The 24,732-nt window shown below is 31.2% G+C and overlaps 2 protein-coding genes across 2 annotated transcripts; one reads left to right on the top strand and one right to left on the bottom strand.

Moving 5' to 3' along the window:
- The first annotated feature begins 1,424 nt into the window (after positions 1–1,424).
- Positions 1,425–8,693, top strand: LOC109810802 (heat shock factor protein HSF8). Its single transcript, XM_020374365.3, has 2 exons — positions 1,425–1,890; positions 7,166–8,693. Exons 1-2 carry the CDS (start codon positions 1,615–1,617, stop codon positions 8,432–8,434), a joined length of 1,545 nt encoding a protein of 514 aa, XP_020229954.1. The 5' UTR covers positions 1,425–1,614; the 3' UTR covers positions 8,435–8,693.
- A 7,845-nt stretch (positions 8,694–16,538) lies between these two features.
- On the bottom strand, positions 16,539–18,950 carry LOC109810821 (phosphatidylinositol-glycan biosynthesis class X-like protein). Its single transcript, XM_020374390.3, has 4 exons — positions 18,537–18,950; positions 17,916–18,267; positions 17,642–17,799; positions 16,539–16,944 (listed from the first exon to the last, which is right to left on the bottom strand). Exons 1-4 carry the CDS (start codon positions 18,630–18,632, stop codon positions 16,651–16,653), a joined length of 900 nt encoding a protein of 299 aa, XP_020229979.1. The 5' UTR covers positions 18,633–18,950; the 3' UTR covers positions 16,539–16,650.
- Positions 18,951–24,732: the final 5,782 nt, after the last annotated feature.

Raw genomic sequence — 24,732 nt, 5'->3', positions numbered from 1 at the left:
TCTTTTTAAGCCATAGTTGTGGACAGCGGGATCCGCTGAAGCAGTGATTGAGCTCTCACTGAGAGGCTCATGATACCATAAAGCAGTAAAAGAAAAGAAAATTTCTTATTGATTGAATGTTTGTTAGCTAGGCTGGATATATATATATAAAGGCAGCCAACAAAACTAAAGGAAAAAAAAATAATGCAAACAGAATAATTAACTTAACTAATTTTGCTAATTATAGAATTGTGGTCTAACTTACTTTGGAAAATGCCACCTGCCTTTTAGTTAAAAGAATTTATCATTGAATTCACCAACTTCAACTGAATGAAGGGGGAGATAAAATATAAATTAAATATAAAAAAGCATGAGAGAGAAAAAATATTTTGAAAGTTAAAGAATGAAATAATTAATAATATATGTATAGTTAAAAAATTGTATCACTTTTACTAATAAATTATATTAATATTATTATGGATTAAAAATAAATGAATGACTAGTTTACGAATTGATGAGAATTTTTTATTTGTCGGTGAGTGTGATTCTTAATTATTTTTTATCTACATGTATTTCATAAAATAAAATATATAATTATTTATTAGAGGAAAAAGATGTACTTTGTACTTCTTTAATTTTTAAAATAAATAAAAATAAATATGTGGGTAGTTACTTATAAAGAGTAAATAGTTTAAGACTAAAAAGATCCTGAAAGAAAGAGTTGTTTAGATTTTTGAGTAAATTAAAAAGGGTAAAATGGTCTATCTAATGAAAATAAAAATAATTACTAAAAAAAGTATTTTTTATATAATGGTACATGTGTATTTCATAAAATAAAGTATATAATTATTTACAAGAGAGAAAAAAAATACTTCGAGATTCTCTAATTTTTTAAAATAAATAAAAAATAAATTAGTGGATATTTACTTTCTTTTGACGAGTAATTATTTATAAAGAATAAGTAGTTTATGCCTTAAAAAGACCTTAAAAGAAAGAATAGTTTAGATTTTTGATTAAATTAAAAAAAGGAAAAAATGGTTTATATAAAATGAAACCAAAACGATTATTAAAAATATATTTTCATTATATAATGGTATAAATGAATACAAATTTTTAATTATTTTTTTAATGAGATCAAGATACTTCATATCTCTATTAAAAATAAAAATATGTTATTTTAATTGATATTGTGATTAATCTTTAAATTTTAAATTTTAAATTTAAGTGTTGAATTTAATAAAAATATTATTTTTTTTAATTTGTATAGATTAATTGTTCTTTTACCGATATAAACTGACTTTTTTTTTTTCAATTTCCAAGAAATTACAAATTCAAATCCGGAGACATTTTTCTTTCCCCGAGACTTGTCTCGGCTCCTATCGTACGGTCGTAATTTCCTCCCAGATATAAATAAAAGGCCATTTTGAATCCTGACCCTCTCCCTCCCAGATAGGAATCTGTTATCATACTATATAATACTTCATAATTGCCATCTCCAGCCTCCAACTAGGGTTTAAGTTTCTCTACCAATGACCCGCACTCCGTCCCTCTCACTCCCATGCTACAAATAAACTTATCCCAACCAACCAATCATTCTTCTTAATTTCGTTTCCGAAGCAAACAAAGAATTGTGCTATGGATGGAGCCACCGGCGGCGCCGGCAGCGGCAGCGGCGAAGTGTCGACGGCAGCGCCGGCGCCGGCGCCGATTCCAAACGCGAACGCGCCGGCGCCGTTCCTGAGCAAGACGTACGAGATGGTGGACGATCCTTCGACGGACTCGGTGGTGTCGTGGAGCCCTACGGACAACAGCTTCGTGGTTTGGAACCCTCCGGAGTTCGCCAGAGACCTCTTGCCCAAACACTTCAAGCACAACAACTTCTCCAGCTTCGTTCGCCAGTTGAACACCTATGTATGCTTTTATTTTTGCTGTTTGCGATTCTCAATTTCACCCAATGGTTGTCTATTTATCTCTGTTTGTGAGTGAGGTGGAATGTCTAAGGAAACATAACATCTCTTTGCTATATAGGCATGTTTAAATTAACTTTTCCCAAGTATTTCTAGGAGGAAAAAATAGGAATGGAAAATGAAATATGTTTCTCATAAGGTAATTAGCTTGTGCATAAGTAAATTACTAGAAACTTAACTCTCTTATGTAAGTTCTCTAAAAGCAAATTACATAGAAGCTTATGTATAAGCTAATTTTTAGCTTATGAGAAACTTATTTCTTTTTTGCTTCAAATTTTTCATGCTTATGAGTTACATGATTACTTGTTTATTCGTGAGATGTCTTCGGACTTGTTCGTGATTGGTCCTATATTGTGAGGAGATGTGTCTATGTTCATTGCAAAGGAACCTAGAGACTAGGGAGTGATTAAATGCGATGATATGAAGCATAAATGATATGTAACTTTCACATAGCATTTATGAAGAAATGGTATTTCCCCTCAAGGACTTGGTCAAAATATTTGCCAAAATATAGCTTTATAAAAGAATGTTCTAGTGAACTACATAAATTGACTAACAACTCCAATTGCAAAAGAAATATCAAGTCTTGTAATTGTGAGATAAATAAGTGTGTTTGTTTTGTTGGCAACACACATTCCTAGACATCTAAACGAAGAAGTATGTGATAGGGAGCATTAAAATGCATGTCTTTTTACCTTGCTCAAATTGAAATCCAAACACACTATAAGTTTCCCAACTAATGTTCTATATCTCTCTAGATCTAAAAATGGTTCACCTTGTTCTATGTGAGTACAAAATAAAAAACAAGGAGGTGCCACGTTCAAATCCACAAAGCAAACAAGATGAGAATGACAAATTGATGCCTGAAATAGACCGAGGAAGCTCTGGTGAGAGTACTGATGGTGATGTGGTGGCATTTCGATGGCAGCTGACCAGTGTGTGATCTACATGGGTCTAGAGAGCGTGTGGGTCAAAATTTGCACCAGAAATCACTTCAATTAGGTTGCGCTTGATAAGGCTCACCTACCCTTGAAATTGCCTTAGAATAAGCCCATTGGTGACTAGTGGCAAATGGTAGTTTCAAGCGAGAGGTGACTTTGGCTGGTTGTGGGGACCACAAAGCAAATCATACCACTATAATACCAACTAGAGATTTGAATATGGAAAAATTCAGTGAGTGTCTCCTTGTGAAATTTCTAGAGAGAAAGAGAGGGGGAGAGAGAATTGATTTTGTTATTTTTGATATTTTGGTCTCTTCAATGAAAAAGATCAGATTATATTATATATATAGTTACAAGGAAAAAGTATAGAAGAAGCCAAGTAGTTATGCTATTGTGGCAACAACCAATCAACTTATAGGAATGTTAACAAACAGTCTAGCTAACTATGCTGATGTGGCAAATAACCACTCAACTTACAACAAAAGGAGAACTCTTTATTACTCCCCCACAAACTTGGGTTGAGAGGAACTCAAAACCTTGAGTTTGTTGCTGAAATAACAAAATTGAGTCTTAGGAAGTGGCTTAGTGAGAAGTTAGCAACTAAAGCCTAAGTTGGAACATACGAGACAATCAAGGACTTGTTAAGAACCCTTTCTTTGACAAAGGATATATCAAGCTTCATATTCTGTTATTGAATGATGAATTGGATTATGACTCAAGGCAATGGTACTCCGATTGTCACAGTAAATGATTGTTGTTGGAATCCAAATTTGTAACTCATTGAGCCAAGATTGAACCCATAAAACTTCAATGTAGCCAATACTAGACTGAGGTATTCTACATCACTAGTGTATCTTGCAACAGATTTTGCTTTCTTTACACTCAAGAAATAAGATTGGGTCCAAACAATATGCAAGCATCTGATGTAGACCTTTCATCATCTATATCAGATGCCCAATCAATATTTGAGAAACCTTGAGCAAAGTTAGAGGAGCAGTAGTAGTTGCTGGTTCAAAATAAAGACCAAAATCAATAGTCCCTTTAAGATACATTAAAATGCACTTCACTGCATTCCAATGAGATGTTAAAGGTTGTGCCAATAATTGACATACCTTATTTACATATTCAATTTCAGGACGAGTAATAGTGACATATTGAAGAGCCCCAACTATGGATATGTAAGAGACAAGGTCATCAAAAGAATCAAAGCCAAAACTAGGCGACTTGAGATTAGGTTTAAGAGGAGTTGACATGCTTTTTGTAGAGTCCATTTAAGCCTTCTGTAAAAGATCTCTAATATACTTAGCTTGAGTAAGAAGAATAGATTCTCAATTTGTGTTTAAATTCAATACCCTGAAAATGATCCAAGTTGCCAAGTTGTTTGAGATCAAAAGCATCATTCAACTTTCAGATGAATTCTTGAACTAGAGAGAGTTTCTTCTAATTATGATATAATAATCAACATAGATGAGCATGTAGATACTAACTTTAGACTGTTTGTAGATTAGTATGGATCATTGCGGTGGTCCTTATGAAAACCAAAACCCCATATAGCTTTCTTTAGCAAGGTAATTTTTTGCCATGAACTTTCTCTATGTTGGTGCACAAGAAAGAAATCATGGCATTGGTTTCTAGCTGTACAACATTGGAGGCACTACAGCTTGTGATGGAAAAACCTATGGAGATGATTGTCAAATCCACCATAGCTTCTCCTAGCTTTTTCGACCTTCATCCATGGCTCCAAATGTCAAAGCAATTAAACAAATATGGGAGAGGAAGAGTGTTTGGTGCGCACTTCCAAGTGGAAGATAAGCAAGAGAGGTTGAACTTGCCACAAGGAAAATTTCCTTAATAAAAGTTCTTAAGGGGAGAAATTCTCTAAGAAGAGAACTAGAGACTTTGAAGAGGAAATTTTGGAAATTCAATTCTCATTCAACACTCAAAGTGACGAAAATAGGGGATGAATACATGTATATATGAAGTTTGGTAGCTTGTGGTACAAGTTAAGCTAACTAAGGTTAGGTTAACTTACACTTAAGCCAATTAACTCTAGTTCAAATTTGAATTTCTCTGATTAAAATGTCAACATCCTAAATCTAAAAGAAAGAAAAAATAAGAGTTTGCCACATGGCAAGGTGCGAAAGGTGTGATGGTGGTGTGTTAATATAAAGGAAGGGGGGGGTAAGAAGTAAGCATGCAAAAAGTGTGACTAGTGTGTGAAACATGTGACTTGGTGGGTGATGTGTGAACCAATGAGAGTGTGTGAGGCCATAATTTTCATACACCATGATGGAGATATAACTCTTTACTCTCTTGGGTCAAACAAGCCCAATAAACACATGCAAAATATTAGTTGCACCCTCCTAAAATACTAAATACACCCCTAAAAAGAAAATTACAAGGAAATAAATTCCTACCCTATTTGTCCCAAAAATTCAAGGTCAAAATTAAGGAAATATTTACAATAAAAAATATTTACAAAGAAGAGAAAGTAGAATACTAAAAGTGACTCGAAATTCAACATGAGCTTGGGCTTTTTTCTTTAAGGCCTAACCCACTCCTCTTAGCTCCTTTTGGATTAACCCCCTAAGCATGATGTCATCAACTTGGAAAGAAACATAAAGGTGTTTACTGATCATGAGCTTGAAACAAATTCACCGGTGGATAAGTTCTGCAGATCAACAATATTGCCTGTCCTAACTGTTGAGGCATCAATTTGAAGTTTTATACAAGACAAGACCAGAAAATAAGGCAACAAATGCTTTATCAGGGAAAGATGTTGCTACTGTGTTTAGTTTCATATCATGAATCGCTGTTAGAATGATTTCTCCAAGCTGAAGGAGGAAAATCTTGCAGACACAACTAGTTCAATTGCAGAACAAACCTGGAAGCAGATCCCAGCAGCAGACCACCAAATTATTGTTGGCGGAGGGTCTTTTTTCATCTTTTAAGTTCAACAATTCTTCTTTGATCCCGATGCTTGCAGGAGTCTGATTCCACTGCGACAGGAGGACACTCTGGGTTCGCTTAAACTTACAAAGTTTAGCAAGCAGTTGTTTTGGTGGGAAATGGAAAAATATATTTTGGATTTTAACTGTGGCTCTGATGTGTACTAGAGACAAATACAAAACATTATCACTTGCTGGTTTACTACAACCACTGCCAATTCTGGAAAAAAATTTGGAAGGAGATTGCTTTGGATATTATCACTGGGCTTCCAAAGTCATAGAGGTACGAGGTAATAATAGTAGTGGTCGACGGTTTGTCCTAATATGCACACTTTATTCCACTTAAACACCCTTTTACTGCTAACGTGGTTGCTCAAAATTATTCATAAACTGATCCAATCCAATAAAAATTGAAAAAAATAATCTTAAAAATTGGAAAGTGTGCATGCAAAGAGAGGGGAGAATTTAATATTAAGAAAAAAAATTAAAAGATATACCGGTCCTAGTTTAAGTTACTAGTTCACTAGTATAACCTGAAAACCAGCTGGGTAATCAACAATCATATAAGAGGCTTGGACCAGCTAATTCACCTGTTCAACCGGCCAATCCGAGCTGGTTTTTGAAACATTGGTAGCCCCTCTGTTTCTTAAGCACTTCCCCTTTTGGTTTGCACTTCACTATGTGTTAGGCAAGCATTGTTGTCTATTGTGCATCCTGCTATGTTTTGAATTTCACCACTTTCCATCATTTACTGTCATTTTCTTGCTATTCTTTAGCAACCCACTGGTTTTCTTTGCTCTTTGTAGCAACTCCTGTCCTGTCCCACCTCTGTTCTCAAGGATTTTGCAGGTTTGTGCAGTGTGCTGAGACCTCTGTTCTGTTTCTTCCCCTCTCATATGTGTAGTTTACACATCACTTCTCATGGCATTATCCTCTGTTTTTGACACCTGGAGACTTAAAGTTATGATGGATTTGATGTTGAACTTTTTCCCGTTGTTCACCTTGATATTTGTTAGTGACTTGTTAACTATGTGACTGTGACTGTGACTTTTGACTATTAGTGATGAACATGCCTTTTAACTTTGGCTAATTTTGGTTTTTGGGCATTAATCTACATGTAATATAAAAATTAAATATTTTATTATGTATACATAATCTTTAAGTAGGCTGCTTCTCACTTCAATGTGGGATTAACAACTATGCCTAGAATCTAGTCCCAGTTAATGTGAATCTGTCATGGGCCATGGAGGAATCTATGTGATGCTGATTTGAGTTAAATGAATTATTTTGCTTTATTGCACTTTAGCCATAACAATTCATCACTAAGCAGGGTTTTAGGAAGGTAGATCCAGATCGCTGGGAATTTGCAAATGAGGGATTTTTAAGGGGGCAAAAGCACTTGCTCAAGTTTATAACTAGGCGAAAACCTGCCCATGGTCATAATCATCAGCAGGCACAGCAATCCCATGGACAGAGTTCTTCGGTTGGCGCTTGTGTAGAAGTTGGGAAGTTTGGACTTGAGGAAGAGGTTGAGATTCTCAAGAGAGATAAGAATGTGCTCATGCAAGAGCTTGTGAGATTGAGGCAGCAGCAACAAGCTACTGATAACCAGCTGCAGACAATGGTTCAGCGGCTTCAGGGAATGGAGCAACGGCAGCAACAAATGATGTCATTCCTTGCAAAGGCTGTTCAGAGCCCTGGTTTCTTAGCTCAATTTGTACAGCAAAATGATAGTAATAGACGCATAACAGAGGCAAACAAAAAACGTCGGCTTAAGCAGGAAGGTATCGGTGAAATGGAACATAATGCTTCTTCTGATGGGCAAATTGTTAAATATCAACCTCTGGTAAATGAAGCAGCAAAAGCAATGCTAAGGCAGATAATGAAATTGGATACATCTCGACTAGACTCTTTCAGTAATAGCCCTGATAATTACTTGATTGGTGATCATTCATCATCATCCAGTGCAATGGACATGGGAAACTCTTTGAGCCGAACTTCTGGAGTAACCCTTCAAGAAGTCCCTCCGACTGCAGCACAATCTTGTCACGTTCCATCTGCAACAGGGACTCAAGGACAAGGCCTTTCAACAGAAAAATCTGAGATTCCATCTTTCCCCCAAGTTGCACCCTGTGAAGAAGTTGCGAAAGCTCAGTACCCTAATATAAATGTTTCGGTTGGAGAACCTAATGCAACTGCTATACCAGTTACTCAAACAAATGAAATCATGCCAGACCTCTCTCCAATACCAGATATGGTGGCAGGAAATATTCTTGATATTGCTGAAGAAAATTATTTGGCACCTGAGACAGGCAGTGGCGGATATATAGATCCTACTTCATTGGGAGTGAATGGGTCATTGTCCATTGATTTTGATAGTATTTCCCCTGAAACAGACATTGATGATTTGTTTAACAATCCTCACTTTTGGGATGATATTGTGCGAACTCCTGTGTCAGAGGAGATCGAGACGAATGGTGCTGAAGTATGCATGGAGAATGAAGTTCAACCAATGGAAAATGGATGGGACAAATCTCAACATATGGACCAACTTACTGAGCAGATGGGCCTACTTTCTTCTGATACAGAAAGAATTTAAGTATATTATGAAGTGTAAATTAATATTTCCTATTGTTCAAGGTAACCTTTATCCCAAACAACACGCGAGTGATGTTCTTATAGTACTAATTACACCTCCGATTGCACACTCAGAACTCACATGCTTCTTGTTTGGTCTGATTTAGTTTGTGCATGAGACCAAACCTAATTGCCTTTTTGTAGTTTTACATGGATTTTCCATAAATTTTGTTGAGTGTTAATTGTGAACTCAGTAGCATTAGGTGCTATAATTTTGATCAGTTCACGTCTTCGGACCCATTGTTCTGACAAAGCAACTGTTAATAATTGAAGATTTGGGGGTGGGCGTCTGAATGCCAGAAACTAGGTATTCCCCTAGTTTTAACATTTTTCTGCCCTGCATTTCCCTTTCAACGTTTTTCGTAAATGAAATAATATAGGTTTTAACATTTTATGAAGTATCAGTTCTTATCCTAATTATAAGCAACATTGAATTTTTCGTCTTGATTATAAATAACAATTATTGGTTTTTAAAAATATTCAAAAGAAAAATTTCTTTTATATTCTTAATTTGTTGTTATAACTAAGATTAAATATAACAATTATTTAAAATTAAAATATCTTTGAAATAAAATTAAAATTTATGACAAAACTATTTAAATAAATTAACTTAATTACTTTTCTTGATCTTGATAAATTGTTTTATGATGCTTAAAATTAGGAATAGAAGTATTTTATTAGTTTCTTGAGTCCTATATATTTTGCATTAGACCAATACTAGTGAGTGTACTCGTGCGAAGCACAAGACAAATTATGTGGTGAGTATTATTTTTATTATATATAAAAAAACTAAATTGATAAATTTTTAAAATAATAAACAATAAATTAAATAAAATATAAATATTAATATGTGAAAATAAAATTTTATTATAGTTTTATCATGGTCGTGCTAGAAAATTGCAATACAGTGAAAATAAAAGTTTAGAGTTCATTAATTGAAATTAAAATGAAAATAATTGGGGATCAAAAAGAAATACAACCTTTTCAATTGTTTTTTAGAAGTTTTTCTTTTATAGGAACAATTTTTTTATTCATACCACTTCCCTAATGAAAGGATATAATAAGATAATTTTTTATTTGATTTTCCTATATATGACAACTTAGAAATGAAGGAGATGATGTGGAGTTTATAATTATCGAAAATTGTTGTGCTGTTTGGTTGGGCCTATAAACAGTATTTCTATAATCTTCAACAAGTGGGTGTCTTTTATCTTTTTCTTTTTTTTTTCCTATGAAGAAAAAATGTATGCTATGACAATGTTCTTCTATGAAGTTTTCATTAATTTTGTGCTTAACGTTGTTTTCTTTTAATGGTTCCGAATTTAAGGGTGTGTTTGGATGAAGAATTTTACAAATTTAAAAAATTTTAAACTCTTGGTATTTAAATTACTTTGATTTCAATTTCTATCATTCTTAAAATATTTTGTTTGGATATGTAAATTCAAATTTCTTAAATTTTAAATTATTAGGTTGGATATGATAACTTAATTCCATCATGGTAAAATTGATTTAGAAAATATATTTATATGTTGAGATTTTTAAATTAAATTTTATAAAAAATAAATGTTAGTTAATTTTTAAACATTTAATAAATTTAAATTTTAATATTAGATAATATTTAATAATTTTTAAAATATTATTTTAAATATTCAATAATTAAAAACATGAAATAATAGAATTTCAAAGAAAGTAAGAATTTAAAATTTCTCATATTTTAAATTCCTCCTTCCAAACAAAGCATTTCACCTCAAAGAATTTAAAATTCTTCAAATAAATGAATTACTCCATTTAAATTCATCAGCCAAACACACTATAAAGGTCTTATGCATATCGGGAATCATTTCATTTAAATATTGTATACTTCCTTTTAATCTTCTAAGAAAAAATTATGGTTGCCTTACTCTTTAACAAAATTCTATTATTTGTTTTTATAATGTTCTATTGAATATTAAGTGTAAAAAAAATCAGTTGAATAAGACTTTTATACGAATCATAATAGATCAAATAATTTTAGACGGATTATGACACCTTAATCTATAATGTATATATATGCTCTTTCATTATTTTCTTTGCACATCATTAATAATTTCAACATATTTATTTAAGAAATTTGCCATAACTTGAATATTTCAAAATTAGAAACAATTTTTTTTTGCATAAAACTTTAAACTCTTTCATTTAATTAGAACTTTCTTCAATTATTTTTGCCTACATACAAATATTTCTGCCTTTTTTTTATATGCATCAAACACTTTTACTAATAATGGTATTAATTTACATCAATTATACATTGTTATTAATTCATTTACAAGTCATATATGGCATCAATAACACAAGTATAAAGTGCATCATACATCAATAATAATAAATACATTGAAGTTATAAAATACAACATGCAGCTAAACAATAAGGGTGTTCAAAAAATCTAAAAGGAGATGCACACATAGCTCGCAATCGCAGTCATGCGTCTCACATAGTTGCACCTCCACCTCACTCTCATTCTCAATCGAGGCAGGGCAAATACTCAAAGCCCCAAATGGCCAAAGGAAGTTAAAGAAGAATCTTAATCATAGGTTGCTTTAAATTTGAATTGATCTCTTTGCCTGGCTTTTTTCCCAAATCAATCTAGTTTGCATGAACCTTAATCACAGATTCTCTTCCTTTAAAGCCAACAAGCTACTGGCACCTACGGTTCCCATTTAAAGCCAACAAGCTATCATGAATTGAGAGTTCCATTCTTTAAAAGGAGTTGGAATACACTAATGGCTTATTGAAAAGCCATGAAGAGGAGAGTAAACTATGTATGCTCAATTATGTCTAATGGTTGGATGGATAGAAAAAATAGAACTTTGATTAATTTTTTTGGTAATTGTTTATTGGGAACAATGTTTGTGAAGAGTGTGGATGATTTTGAGTATACCAAGATTGGTGAGAAAGTGTTTGAGCTTTTGAATAATTTTATTGAGAAAATTGGAGGAAAAAAATATTATTCAAGTGGTGATAGATAATGAAAGCAATATGTTATGACAAGTCAGAATCAATCACTATTGTTCCTCAATGAAGTTTATAATTTTATACTCATAAGATTATAACTTTTAATTTTAATTATTTTGTTACTGGTCTTTTTAGGTAAAATTTTAAAAAACGTAAGGCCACATTTATTTTGGACTCCATGTGTTGCTCATTGTCTTAACTTGATGCTAGATGATATTGGAAAAATCTTTAAAGTTAAAAGAGTAACACAAAGAGGCATCAAGCTTACGTATTACATTTACAATCATTCCTTGATTTTGGACATCATGAGGAAGTATACAAAAAAGGCTGAATTAGTGAGGCATGGAATTACAAGATTTGTTACCACCTTCCTCACTTTGTAATGATTGCATAAGCAAAAGACAAATCTTAGGAGGATATTTACCCCCAACGAATGGTTGCATTCAAAGGGAGTCAAAGAAGTTAAAGGAGAGAAAGCAACGAATGTTGTTCTTATGCCTTCATTTTGGATCGATGTTGTTTATGCTTTAAAGGTCATGGGGCCTATTGTAACTATGTGGAGATTGGTGGATAATGAGAAGAAAAAAATTGACAATGAGTTACATTTATGAAGCTATGGAAAGGGCCAAAGAGGCAATTCAACTTTCTTTTTCAATCACAATGAAGAAAAATATATGAATATATTTGCAATTATTGAAGGAAGATGATATTGTCAATTTCATCATCCTTTGCATGCAACAATATATTATCTAAATCCTGAGTTCTTTTATAGAAATTCAAGAATTGATGATGATGATGATGATGATGAAATGATGGATGGCCTCTACAACATTCACACTCAGTTGCTAATGTATATAAGGGCAAGAGGTAGGTTTGGCACTCCTACAATAGTGAGACCAAGGATTAAATGGCAATTGGTAAGTGTGAAAGTTTTTTAGTATTAACTTCACTTACAAATTATATGATTATTTGATAATTTATTTAAATAATAATATTAAATTAGTAATGCATTGTATATGAAATGCATTATAGTTGAGTGGTTGAAGATGTATAGGTATACACCACAATATAAGAGATAGAAAATCAATAAGAAACAGATCTTGTTCCTTTCTTGATGGTGCGAAGCTCTAGTCGTAATTGCGTGGCTTTGATCTTGGTGAGGGACTGAAAATGCTGAAAAACTAAATCCCAAATCTGGTAGGAATGACGGCACGAGACAACACGGGCTTGGATGGATTCAGATAGGGTTGCAAGAAGCCAAGAAACCAACAGCGAATCTTTGCGGTCCCAGGCAGTATACTCCGGATTAACAAGATTAGCATCACGATCCTCAAGGGTAAGGAACTTCAAGGGAATTTTGGGGTTGACGACAAAGCGTTCAAGATCATGGGCACGGATGACAGCTGTAACTTGTTGCTGCCAGGTCATAAAATTTCTTTCATCCAGTTTACATGTGACGGATTGGGAGAAGGTGTGGGAAACAGAATTGCTGGACATTGCGGAAGCGGAGGCCAGACAGAGAAATTAAACACTACGAACAGGATTAGCACAAGGAAAGACAGGGTTACCCAGAAAAGTGCGCAGGAAGCAAGCCATACGAAGAATCAAGATTACGGGCGCAGAAACAGAATCGCAGAAGGAATCACAAGCGCGGATAGCAGAATCGCGCAAGGTGAGGGAGGGCGCACGAAGCAAGCCACACGAATCAATCAACCAGACAAGGAATTAGGATCGTACCGAGCTCACGATGATACCATATAAGAGATAGAAAATCAATAAGAAACAGAGAATTAAGAGAGAGAGTAGGCAGAGAAGAATTTGTGTATTATTAGAGAAATAACAGTGGTGATATCTGAAGGATATCAGTTACATATATAGGGCTAACAAACCTAACCAACTTGATGAGTTGGCAGTACTAACAGAAAACAGAAAATATACAATATTAGTACAAGAATAATAAAAGTATTTATTATTCTAGTCTCTTCTCTAATACACAATTACAAATTCTTGCCATTAAGGTACTAAGCTTAACTTGTAGCTCATTTGGTTGCGAGCATAATTAGAACACCTTTGAACATTTAAGTTAATGACTTAATGTATTTATGTGCAATTGAAATGAACAATCTAAATTTGAGTTTATCATCGAAAATAGAAACTTGACTAACTTTAATGTTTTTAAATTATTATAGATTCACTCAAAACATAGATGTAAGTTTAAGCACCAAAAACTTCAAGACTTTATTTTTATTAAATATATAATCAAGCTCTTCTAAAACGCTTTGAGTGTCGAGATGTAACTGATCCTATTTTTTTTAAATGATGTTGATGATAACAATGAATGATTGTTGGGAGATTTGAAAGAAAATGATGTTGAAAATGAGTTGATTTTGATGATGATGTTTTGAGTTTTATAGATGTTGCCAAGACAACTAGGACTAGTGAACCTTTGAAATACACTAGGACACAAACACAAATGAAAAAGGCAAAAACAATTACATCTACATTCTAGAGAGAAAAGGGGAGGGTGATAAAAGTAGTGGAAGAAGAAAATTTAGAGAATGATGTAGAGGAAAAATATAATTTTAATAGTGAGTGATGAATTTGAAAGACAGTAGACTTTAATCTTGATGAGGAAGAAGATTGAACTTTAATGTTTTCTTTTTTAGTTACTTAGAGCTTTATCACTTTGTTTTCTAGACATTTAATGTTATCCTTTGTTTGATATTAGAAATGATTAATGCATGAATTTAGAGTTATTTTCTATTTTTTAGCACATATATATATATATATATATATATATATATATATATATATGTATATTAGTAATTATTTAATTATTTTATATATATATATATAATATTAAAACAGTGGTCATCCCACTATCTACAATCCCATTATTCCACTTTTGGGGTCAATCGCTCTATTGAATCATGTTATAGACTTATAGTAAATTAATTCACCATAAACATACGGAGCTAGACAATATTATTCATAGTGTAACATTTACACGAGGCTACTATTCCACGCGCAACACTAAACAAATTCATATATCACATTTCCAGCAGCATAATTCATACAATTCATACACACAATATTTATCGCAATCATGCTAGAAACACTGATAGCTTAGACATCATTTCTCAAGTAATATGTGCTCATTAGCAACACACCAAATCATGAGGAGATTACAATATCAAGCCTCATGCAACTCTAAGTTACATATATTCATTCACATACAAGTGAAAGATACTGTCTTGCCCCACTAATATTCATACTCGACCAATTTCATGGGGGAAATTCAATAAAAATATACAAATCTCCAAATAGGGTAACACCACTTGCAATTGGGAGCTAACACTTGGGGATACAAAACCTCCAAAAAGTATGAGCTAATTCATCTCAAATCAATTACTTGTTCGGCTTCCAAATCAAACCACCACATAGGGCCAAATCCAATACTTTCCCTAGGCTTAAACATGGTTAGGGAGTTAGGCAAGGCCAGTACTAGGCGCCTCTAAGGTGTAACAAAACGGGAATCATTTCACTCAAAGGACCAAGACTTAGACACCTCAAATGGGCTTAAACAACCTTAACAACTACATCTGTCCAACATATTTTCTCACAGAACCAGTCCCGCAAAAATGTTCACAGTAAATTCTAAAAATTATGAGACCATTTGGGTTCGAAAAAGGACGTATAATGCTACAACACTTCAAAAGGACAGGGTCTGGTTTTAAAGGATCAGCCCACGAGTCATTTCAGAACAAGATAGAAACATGTAAAACTTTTCAACAACATTACAACCTTGTTTTCCGAGTACCATGCACAACGAATATAATTTGCGATAAAAATCAGTTGTGCTGTTTCAAACCAATCCATCACACATGAAAACAGGGCAAGGTGTGCATGATTCTCATCTTATGCATTTTCTTTCAGAAAGTTGGTTGTTAAGGCAAAAGACTCAACATAATTGTTTAATGTTCATCATACTAACCTGACCCACCAATAAGGATTTTGGTTGGTTCTTTATACATCAATTCCGGTTTTGAAAATAATGCAGTGCTTAAAATAAGAAATAGCAATAATTCTTTATAATAAGTTCATTCTTGACATTAACTTATATATACAAACTTGTAATTGGAGTTGGTTTACCCAAATCCTTAATTAAAATCATTCGTGAGTCATGGCTCATGTCTCTTTCCCCAAAGGTTGGGTCCCGAGACAGTTTTACATAAACCCCTTTTAGTTTCAAGCATAGAAAACCTGTTTTACCAAATTATTCATTAATTTTCTAGAAAACTCAAGATAATGTGGGATCAATCAGGTTTGGAAGCAAATGATTAAAACCTTGAGATCAAAGTATTAGAGCCTGATTTGACAAGGATAATTTACATGAGTTTGAGAAAAACCTAGCTTTTGCAACAATTCCAATGGTTTGTTCAAAACTTGAGCAAGGTACAAGTACAACTACAAGGATTAAACCATTCTCAGGGAATTCATAGAGCCGTAAACATCCTATCCACAACAGGACACACAATTGCAAAACCCACACACAACAATTATCTAGCATAGATTCTTGTGCACAAGGGGAACAACATAACAGTTCCTGGCTATATCAAGTCATTCAACTCATATATTACGCAGGTACAACACATCCCCCCTATGCAGATATCATCACGCCACATGCATTCATTCATTCACACTCCTGTGTAGTTCAAAATCATCATTCAATGTCTCAATTGATCATCATAAGCAGATTATTCATTTTCTCATATTCAGGATCTCAAACAATCATCATATCATAATCATAATAACTATACAAGGACTCAATGTGGCTTGTAGTGTAACTCAACTTATAACTTTGAAACACATTGAGGTTTCAGATCAAATTCTGGGGGTCCATCAACACACAATACAAACAAGCTCAACCATAAGCACATTCAACAATTAAATCATAAAAATTAAAATAATACTTTAAGCTAGAAGTCATTAGTAGCGAAGTACACCTTATTTACAAGCTATTTTTTCACCTGTGAGAAATTCAAAAAGTACTATGGTTATATATGGATCAGTGAAAAGACAAACATTTTTTCCTTGTTGACTATTGAGGAAACACTACACATAAAGAGGACAAGTATGAATGTATAGAGCTGAAAAAGAATTAAAAATGCATCTAAAAAATCTTTACAATTGTTTTAAATCTTTACTGATTCTGCTATTGGAATAATATAATGATGCAACAACAATTACAAAAGTTGATAACAAGGCCGCAATAAATGTAACTGCAGAAACAAAATCAACATGCGCCTTTATTCCAGAAGGTATTTTCCAAACAATACGAGCACCATACACATTAGCATCATTATTTTTCAATTTGAAGAAGCAATACCGGTTTGCTACCTTTTCCTTTTTTCTGCAGCACACTAATATATCTGGTGCACCAAATTCAACTGTAGAGTAGCCACTTTCATTCAGAGGCTGTAGAAGAAGAGGGAAAAAAGAATTGAGGCAGTAATATAGTGTATCTGATAATACTACTAAGAGAGAAGCTAGTAACACAATTTCTAATACCCTCTTTCTGGATGAGATTCATGTGAATCCAACTATATATGTCCATTTGGTAGAACTCATTCTCAAATTAATGTGACACATGAATTTCAACTAATAGGACAGAGTTAATAGCATTCCTCATACTTTGGTATGATACATTCTTAAATTAGTGTGACACACATGAATCTCAACAAATAGGAGAGAGAATGATGAAGACAGTGTTGATAGCACTCCTCATACATTTGGTAAGACTCATTCTTAAATTACTGTGACACATTAACTTCAACTAATAGGAGAGAGTATGACGAGAAGAGGTGTTAATAGCACTCCTCAATCCTCATACTAGTATATTATTTTATCAAGCCACAACTACTTTGTTCTTGCAATGGAAGAGCTTCAGTAATACTAGTATAGTATTTCAATATTAGCACTAATGGATAGTAATAAGTAATTAGCCAAAGTGATGTTGCATAGAAATCCTCTTGACCTCTAGTTGAATCAATTATCATGATGATAATGCCTTCAAAAATTGCTATTTGCTTTGCATAACATTAGATTCAAATAAATTTCAAAGACAAGCTTATCTGAAAATGGCATTGAGATAATTGAAACATAATAGCCTTACTTGATATCGAGCATGCAATGGAAGCTGTATATCGATATCAGTTGCCTCTTGCAATATATTTGGGTCAACAACTAAGTGAATTTCAACAACAGAATGATTGGACAAGAATGAAGGCAGCTCCAGATTTGTATCACCAAAGACAGCTATCTCACTGAACACTGCAACAAAAAGTGTTATTGACTTGAAGTAAAAAGGAGATAATCTTGAAATTAAAAATATGATTTTTTTTCCCCATTTTGTCTTTAAATCTAAAATGCAGGTGAAGAGTATTTACCACCACGCTGAACAAGACGTTGTAATTCAAATGGATCAGCAAAAACTCCAGAAGGCAGTCTTTCAATAATTATAAATTCACATGAGTTGCTTAACAGTTCAGACGAAAATATAGACTGTTGACTTTGAAATTTGATTAATGTAGACACACTTCGGTGGGAACCTTCTCCATTAAGATTGCGCTTTAGATCAGACAATCTCAAGGGGAAATTATGGCTATCTGGAAACACTTCACACACACCAGAAGTGTCTTGTTGAGACATAAAATTTTCAAAATCTGAATCATCCAAGTCCATATATCGGTCATAATATGACTGCATTAGAAATTTGTTGTCATTTGGAGAATCCACCACCTGAAAATGCAACATATCATTAGGCAAAATTAAAACAAAAGATGGCACATAATGGATGTATTCCCAAGAAAAGCAAACTATAGTGATACTGAATACTCGTAAGTATTAAACGGCATCTGAATGCAAATGTTCTATGTTTTTTCTGAGAATGACAATAATGTTCCAGTGGTTTTGTCTCATCACTGATAATGTTTGTAATTGAAAATTCGTATCAAAGAGGGAGCAAAATCATCCATAAATAGAGAGAGAGAGAGAGAGTATTTACTAACCTGACTTGGAATTGAATGACCATGCGAACAGCTTCCAGGTGTCCATATCAATGCTAAGAAATACATGAAGAGTTGAAGCCATGGCCAAGTTGCCATGAAGAAACTCGTATTTGATGCGAAGATAGAAAGAGAGGGGTGAAATCAATTAGCCTCCAAAAAAGATCTCATTAGATGCAGATTCCCACAGACAAATCCGCACAAAACACTTGATACCCGATAATCGATTAAGGACGGCTTAGCAAGAAATTTAACCTAATCAAATAAAATATTGCCACCCCATTACCATGTCCAACGCGTTCAGAACAGAACCATGTTCTCGGGGATTCAGTGAGTGAGGCGCGAGAGAGATGCATCTCATGAGTCCGGTTTCCACATTATAGAATGAGTTTGTGGTTTTAATTATTCAACCTTTTTTGTTTACACACTCTAGTTTGAAATGAACGAGAAAGTAAGTGGTGTTATCAAATGGGCCTCTCTTGAGTTATATTCACGGTTGATGATATATACACCTCCCTTTTTTTTCTAAGTACACCCCTTTTTTAAAAAAAAATAATTAAATTTTTAAAGTATTGTTAATTTTTTATATTTTATTTTTAATTTTAATTTTATAAGCACAACATTTAATTTAGTACTTTTTTTTTACACATTTTTCCTCTTTTTTTAAATTTTTATATGCACCCTTTTACCTTTCTTTCATTCATCTATTTTGATAGCATGTAAAAATTAAAAGAAAAAAAAAATGTGTGAAAAAGAAGAAGAAAGTAACAAATTGAAAGTTGAAAATATAAGATTAGAAAATTAAAAAAAAAACTATAATATTTTATAAATTTTTTAAAAAAAATTAAGGAGGTATACTTATAAAAAAAGGAAGTATATATATCATGAACCAATATTTACGAATAGGTCCGTCATAGACTATCAGGCCCATTTTCTTCTCTTACTCCCTCCTCCCCTTCTTCTGTACACATTTAATTTAATGGGCCTATCAAATTGTAATCTAAAAATTGATGGATATATTTTAAGCTCATGATTTTTTTTAAAAAAAATTAAATTTTAACCTCTAACTTTCAATTTATTATTTTTTTTTTCATAACTTTTTCTTTCTCTTTTCCAGTTTTCACATACATGTTATTGTCGTCTTCCAATTTTTCACCTTGAGTAGTTTTAGTTCTCTCAATTTTTATATTACTATCTTATTTTCTCACTTCTTTCACTTTTTCACATTCACTCAAACCATAAAATTGGTATGCAACAATATTATAGGTACGTGCAACTTCCTTGACAGTTTATACCAAACTAGATATACATTTTTTTTCTTCTAGCACTTTCTTTTCTTTCACTCCTCCAAAAACCTTAACATGTGTAATTTTATATACTTCCAGAAAGTATTTTCGAAACAATAAATTTAGTATTTCGAAAAGTATTTTCTAAAAGTAAATAAAATAACATACTTCCAGAAAATACTTTCCAGAATAGTAAAGTTAATGTTTCGAAAAGTACTTTCTAGAAGTGTGTTGTTTTACATAATTCCGGAAAGTACTTGTTAGAACATTAAATTTTATTATTCCAAAAATTTCTTTCCGGAATTATATAAAATAACACTTCCAAAAAGTACTTTTCTGAACATTAATTTTAATGTTTCAGAAAAGTACTTTTTAGAAGTATGTTGTCTTACATTGTTCCGAAGATTACTTTCCGAAACAGTAATTTAATGTTCCAAAAATTACTTTATGGAAATATGTTAAAAACTTAATTTTGAAACTTGTTTTCGGTAAAATTATTATTCTAAAAACTACTTTCTAAAACACTAAAATTCTTTGATGTTGTGTTTAAGACATGTAAATGAGAGAAATGATCAAAGAAAAAATGTACATTTGGCCCAATATTAATATAACCGACAAGTCTAAGTTGGATCTTTATTTGACTAAAACACCACCTGAGCCAAAGTTTTTTCCTAAGTTGGATGTTTGAGCTATTGGAAGGCCCACTAAGAATGTTATCATAATCTTTGATGGTTGACATGTGATGTATTAAACATTCCTATAACAATGTTTGCTAGCGAGTCCAAATTTAACATTGACGCTCATGTGCTTAATAAAGTATCGATCTTGTCTTCTTTCGACCAATGTCCAAGCATTAATTTTAATCAAAAATTGGTTAATTGACTTTGAAGATTTTGGTAATTTATTCCACTTGTCAATTCTTTACTTCTAAAAAAAGCATTCATTGATCATTGCTAAAGCTAAATTCTTTTTTTTCTTTTTTGTGTGTGTGTGATTATAGATGAAGATAATAACGATGAGCTAAAAGAAAAGGAATTTATTATAGATTTCATACTTCAAGAATCCAATGTGGTTCATGGATAAGAAGAATAATATGTTGATCTCGACTTTTTGTAATTTGAAATTTTGAATAGAGTTTAAACTTTAATATTTATGTTTTGGTTATTTAGTAATTTTAATTATGTAGGTTGGCTTGACAATTTGATATTTTTAAGACTTTAATGTTGTTGAACTATCAACTACACTAATCACTAATGTTTGGATGTGTGTTTTATTTTAAAACTTCAATGGTAAATGTAACTATGTATTTTATTTATTAAAAATAGGAACATGTAATTAATTTTTTCTTTTAATCTTAAAAGATCTAGGGAACCAACCACTAGCCATAATAGGTTGAGTTGAGTTGTTATTTTTCTGACTCACTAGAAAATGAGTCGAGTTGGGCTGACTCTTTTAAAATACTAACTTATAGTGAATCAAGTCAAATGAGTACGAACAAAATTAATTCATTTTAACACCTTTGTAATAAGCCTAAATATAGTTGTTTAGGGCGAAATTCCAATCTACTAGAATTTCATCAAATCAAAGAATAGCAAAGAAATAGCGAGGGGTTCAAAGACGAAGTAATATTCAAAACAGAGGAAGGATCGAGGAAGATTAAGGACTCCAAAGAAGTTATTTGATAATGCATCGAAAAACCAAGAAATGCAGTTTTGAGAGGTTAATAACAGTTGGGAGTGGTTACCCACGTCGTGTAGTGTAGAGCGATTATATATTCCACGTTGAACTAATACCAAATAACTGCCCTTCCTAACTTTCTATAAATAAACAAGGTAGACCCATTCAAAAAGGGATCAGAAATTTCATACTTATGCGCTCACACGCACCCATTGCCTACGACCATGGCTTTTGTGCACGAGACAACTGAGTATGATTTATTGGTCGTCCTTCTTTTCCTTTCTAGGATAGTTTAGAATAGTTAGCTTAGTGTAGTATTTTCATTCCTTCTCAAAATCTCATGCTCTATAATTCATGAACTCTGTGAAGTAAAGGATATAATTATTGTGTTTAATATACTCATTGTTCATTTAATTTACTTAAGTATTTATATGCATGATTCTTGTTTCGTCGTAGCCATCGAAGAACATATAGATTTCTTTGCATGCTAAATTACATAAAATTAGATCTCGACTAGTTGGTTTTTGTCTTCTTTAGTTAAATTATTTGTATCTTGTGTATGAGATTTACTCTTTAGAGAACTTAATACATGTAAAAAAACGTTCAAGACTGAAATACGTAAAAAAATTTACTTGCCACACATACCTAAATCGAAAACTTTATAAATTCAAATAAAAAGAATCCATAAAAAAAATCATCGCAAACAATACCTTAAAAAATGCCCATTTGATAACTTCATTTGAGAAAATATTATTATGATTCAAAAATAAGATTTGTGATTTTCTATTAGGTAGAATGGTTTTGTTAAAAGAAGAATCGTGTACTTGAAGGTTATTATGACTTTCTATGATAAATCCATCTCTAATTCCCACATCTAAGTAAATGTAAAGGTGAAGACTTAACAATTCATAATACATCATTTGGATCCCAAATTACCTTTTGTATGACATCACGGTAATACCAACGAAATAGAAGAGAAAGAGTGATGAGGTGGCTGAGAAACGTATCAAGGAAAAAAATATAAAACACCCTTTTATTTTATTTTATTTTTAAAAAGCCCGAAATTCATTTGTAATTAATTAAAATAGTATTCTCGATCGATTAAATTGATTTTTAATACCAAAATTTTAAAGCAAAATATTAATTGATTAAAACAATTTTAATCGATTATTTTTCTTCAAAATTACTGTTACAATAAAATGTTAGGAACATTCAATCGATTGTATGATTTTTGTTAATCGACTGAAAATTTAAACATTTATATGATTTTTTAATTGTTTTAAACTTTAAATTTATTTACCTAATTTAAATTTATTATTTTAATAAATTTTTAATTTAAAGAAATTTGACATTAGTATCATTTACTTACTTTTAATTGGTTATTTATTTTATTTCAAAAGATTATTTATTTACTTATACAATTTTATTTAATTGATTAAAATAAAAAATAACTAATCAAAAATTCATTTTAAAAATAATTTTTGTTATTTTTTATTTCCTATTTATTTGTTTATATTTATTTCTCTTTTATATATATATATATATATATATATATATATATATATATATATATATATATATATATATATATATATTATTTCTCACCTATGTCAAATATACATAATAAAATTTCTATCTATTTCTTACATGTTTTTTATGAAAAACTAAAATTCCACTAAATTTCTTATTTATTTCTTTTTATTATTATTATTATTATTATTTTATTTCTCACCTATTTTTTCCTCACTACTAAACACACAGTGAAGAAATTATTAGGATCCAAGCATCAGTGGAAAAATGTCGTGTATTATGGTTTGTTATCTTGTAGGGACTATAATTGCGCAAATGCTATCTAAATATCTTCATCCATTATGTCACTAATTAAAAGATGCAAAGTTTGCTTAAGAGACGAGTTTCTATGACATCTATTTTAAGTGACCAACCTCATTTTTTTATAATAAGGTTGCCCAATAAGATTTTAAAATCTTGAACTAATTAAGAATTATTATGGATTTCAACTCATTTATTTCCCCTACTCCAATCAAAACTAATCACACTTTTATGTAAAATAAATAAATAATAATCACACTTTAGAATAAACAATAAAAAAAATATTAAAATAAAAATCTATAATGGGTTTATGTGTTTAATTTTTTTCTTATAAAAGCGTTTATTTAAAATAAAATAAAAAAAAAGAAGCAATTTTTAGCTCTTTATATATTTGTCTAAATTTATTTTTTTTTAAATAAGAAATTTTTTATTTTTTTTAGAAACAACTCTTATCTACTTCTTAAAAAATTCCATTTGAAAGACTTATCAACAGTTTATTTTTATTTATTTTATTCTATAAGTTCTTATAATAGTATAGTTTATTACTTAACTTATAAGTAAGAAAACTTATTGGAAAATATCTAATTTGAATTTGTAATTTTTTTTTTCATTATTTCACTAAAAATCAATTTTATAGTTTTTTTATTACTTTATCCAAATGTTTTCGTTTCTTCCTCTAAAAGCTTTTATCCTTTTTTATTTTTTCTCTTCTCTTTCAATTTAATTTTCTATCTCTTCCTTCCAAAATTCACATTTTGTTATTATAAAAGAAACCTCATAAATTAGCACATCTAAAATAATACTATTGTTGATATTTATATAATATTTTTTTAATCGTTATTCTATAAAAATATATAGAATTGTTTTTAAATTTTTTTAGATTTATGGTTCTTAATTTTTAATAATGGTTGTTCATATATATCTTATTAAATTTTATTTTTTTTTATAAATTAAAATTAGGTGAATAGTGACTAGTAATTTTTTTATTTTTAAATTTATTATGATGTATAATGTCATTTTAAAAAAATTTATTTAGTTACTTATATATTTTTTTATTTCTAGTTAAAATTTTTTTTAATTTTTTAAAATGAGATAACATCTTATAAGTGTTTAAATAATAATACATCCAAACACTTTAAAATTGTACAAGTGTTTGTTAACATGTATATCCAAATGCAATAACTTATTAAATTTTAAATACTTATAAGTATAACACAAATTTTTATTACACAAAACTTATTAAATAAGATATTAAAGAAATTATTTATTTAAACAGACCCATAATTATTTATAAAAAAAATACTTGTTTATAAATGTTTTTTTTTAAGTTTAAACAAACATACTCAATACAGTATAATTAATAAAAATTAGTTCAAAACATCAAAGATCATAATAATAAAATTAAC

This window comes from Cajanus cajan, chromosome 5 (genome assembly GCF_000230855.2).
Source record: "Cajanus cajan strain Asha chromosome 5, NIPB_CcT2T_4, whole genome shotgun sequence".
In the NCBI taxonomy this organism is placed as follows: domain Eukaryota; kingdom Viridiplantae; phylum Streptophyta; class Magnoliopsida; order Fabales; family Fabaceae; genus Cajanus; species Cajanus cajan.
The sequence above is the reverse complement of the archived record's forward strand: the minus strand, read 5'-3'. Positions and strand labels throughout refer to the sequence as shown.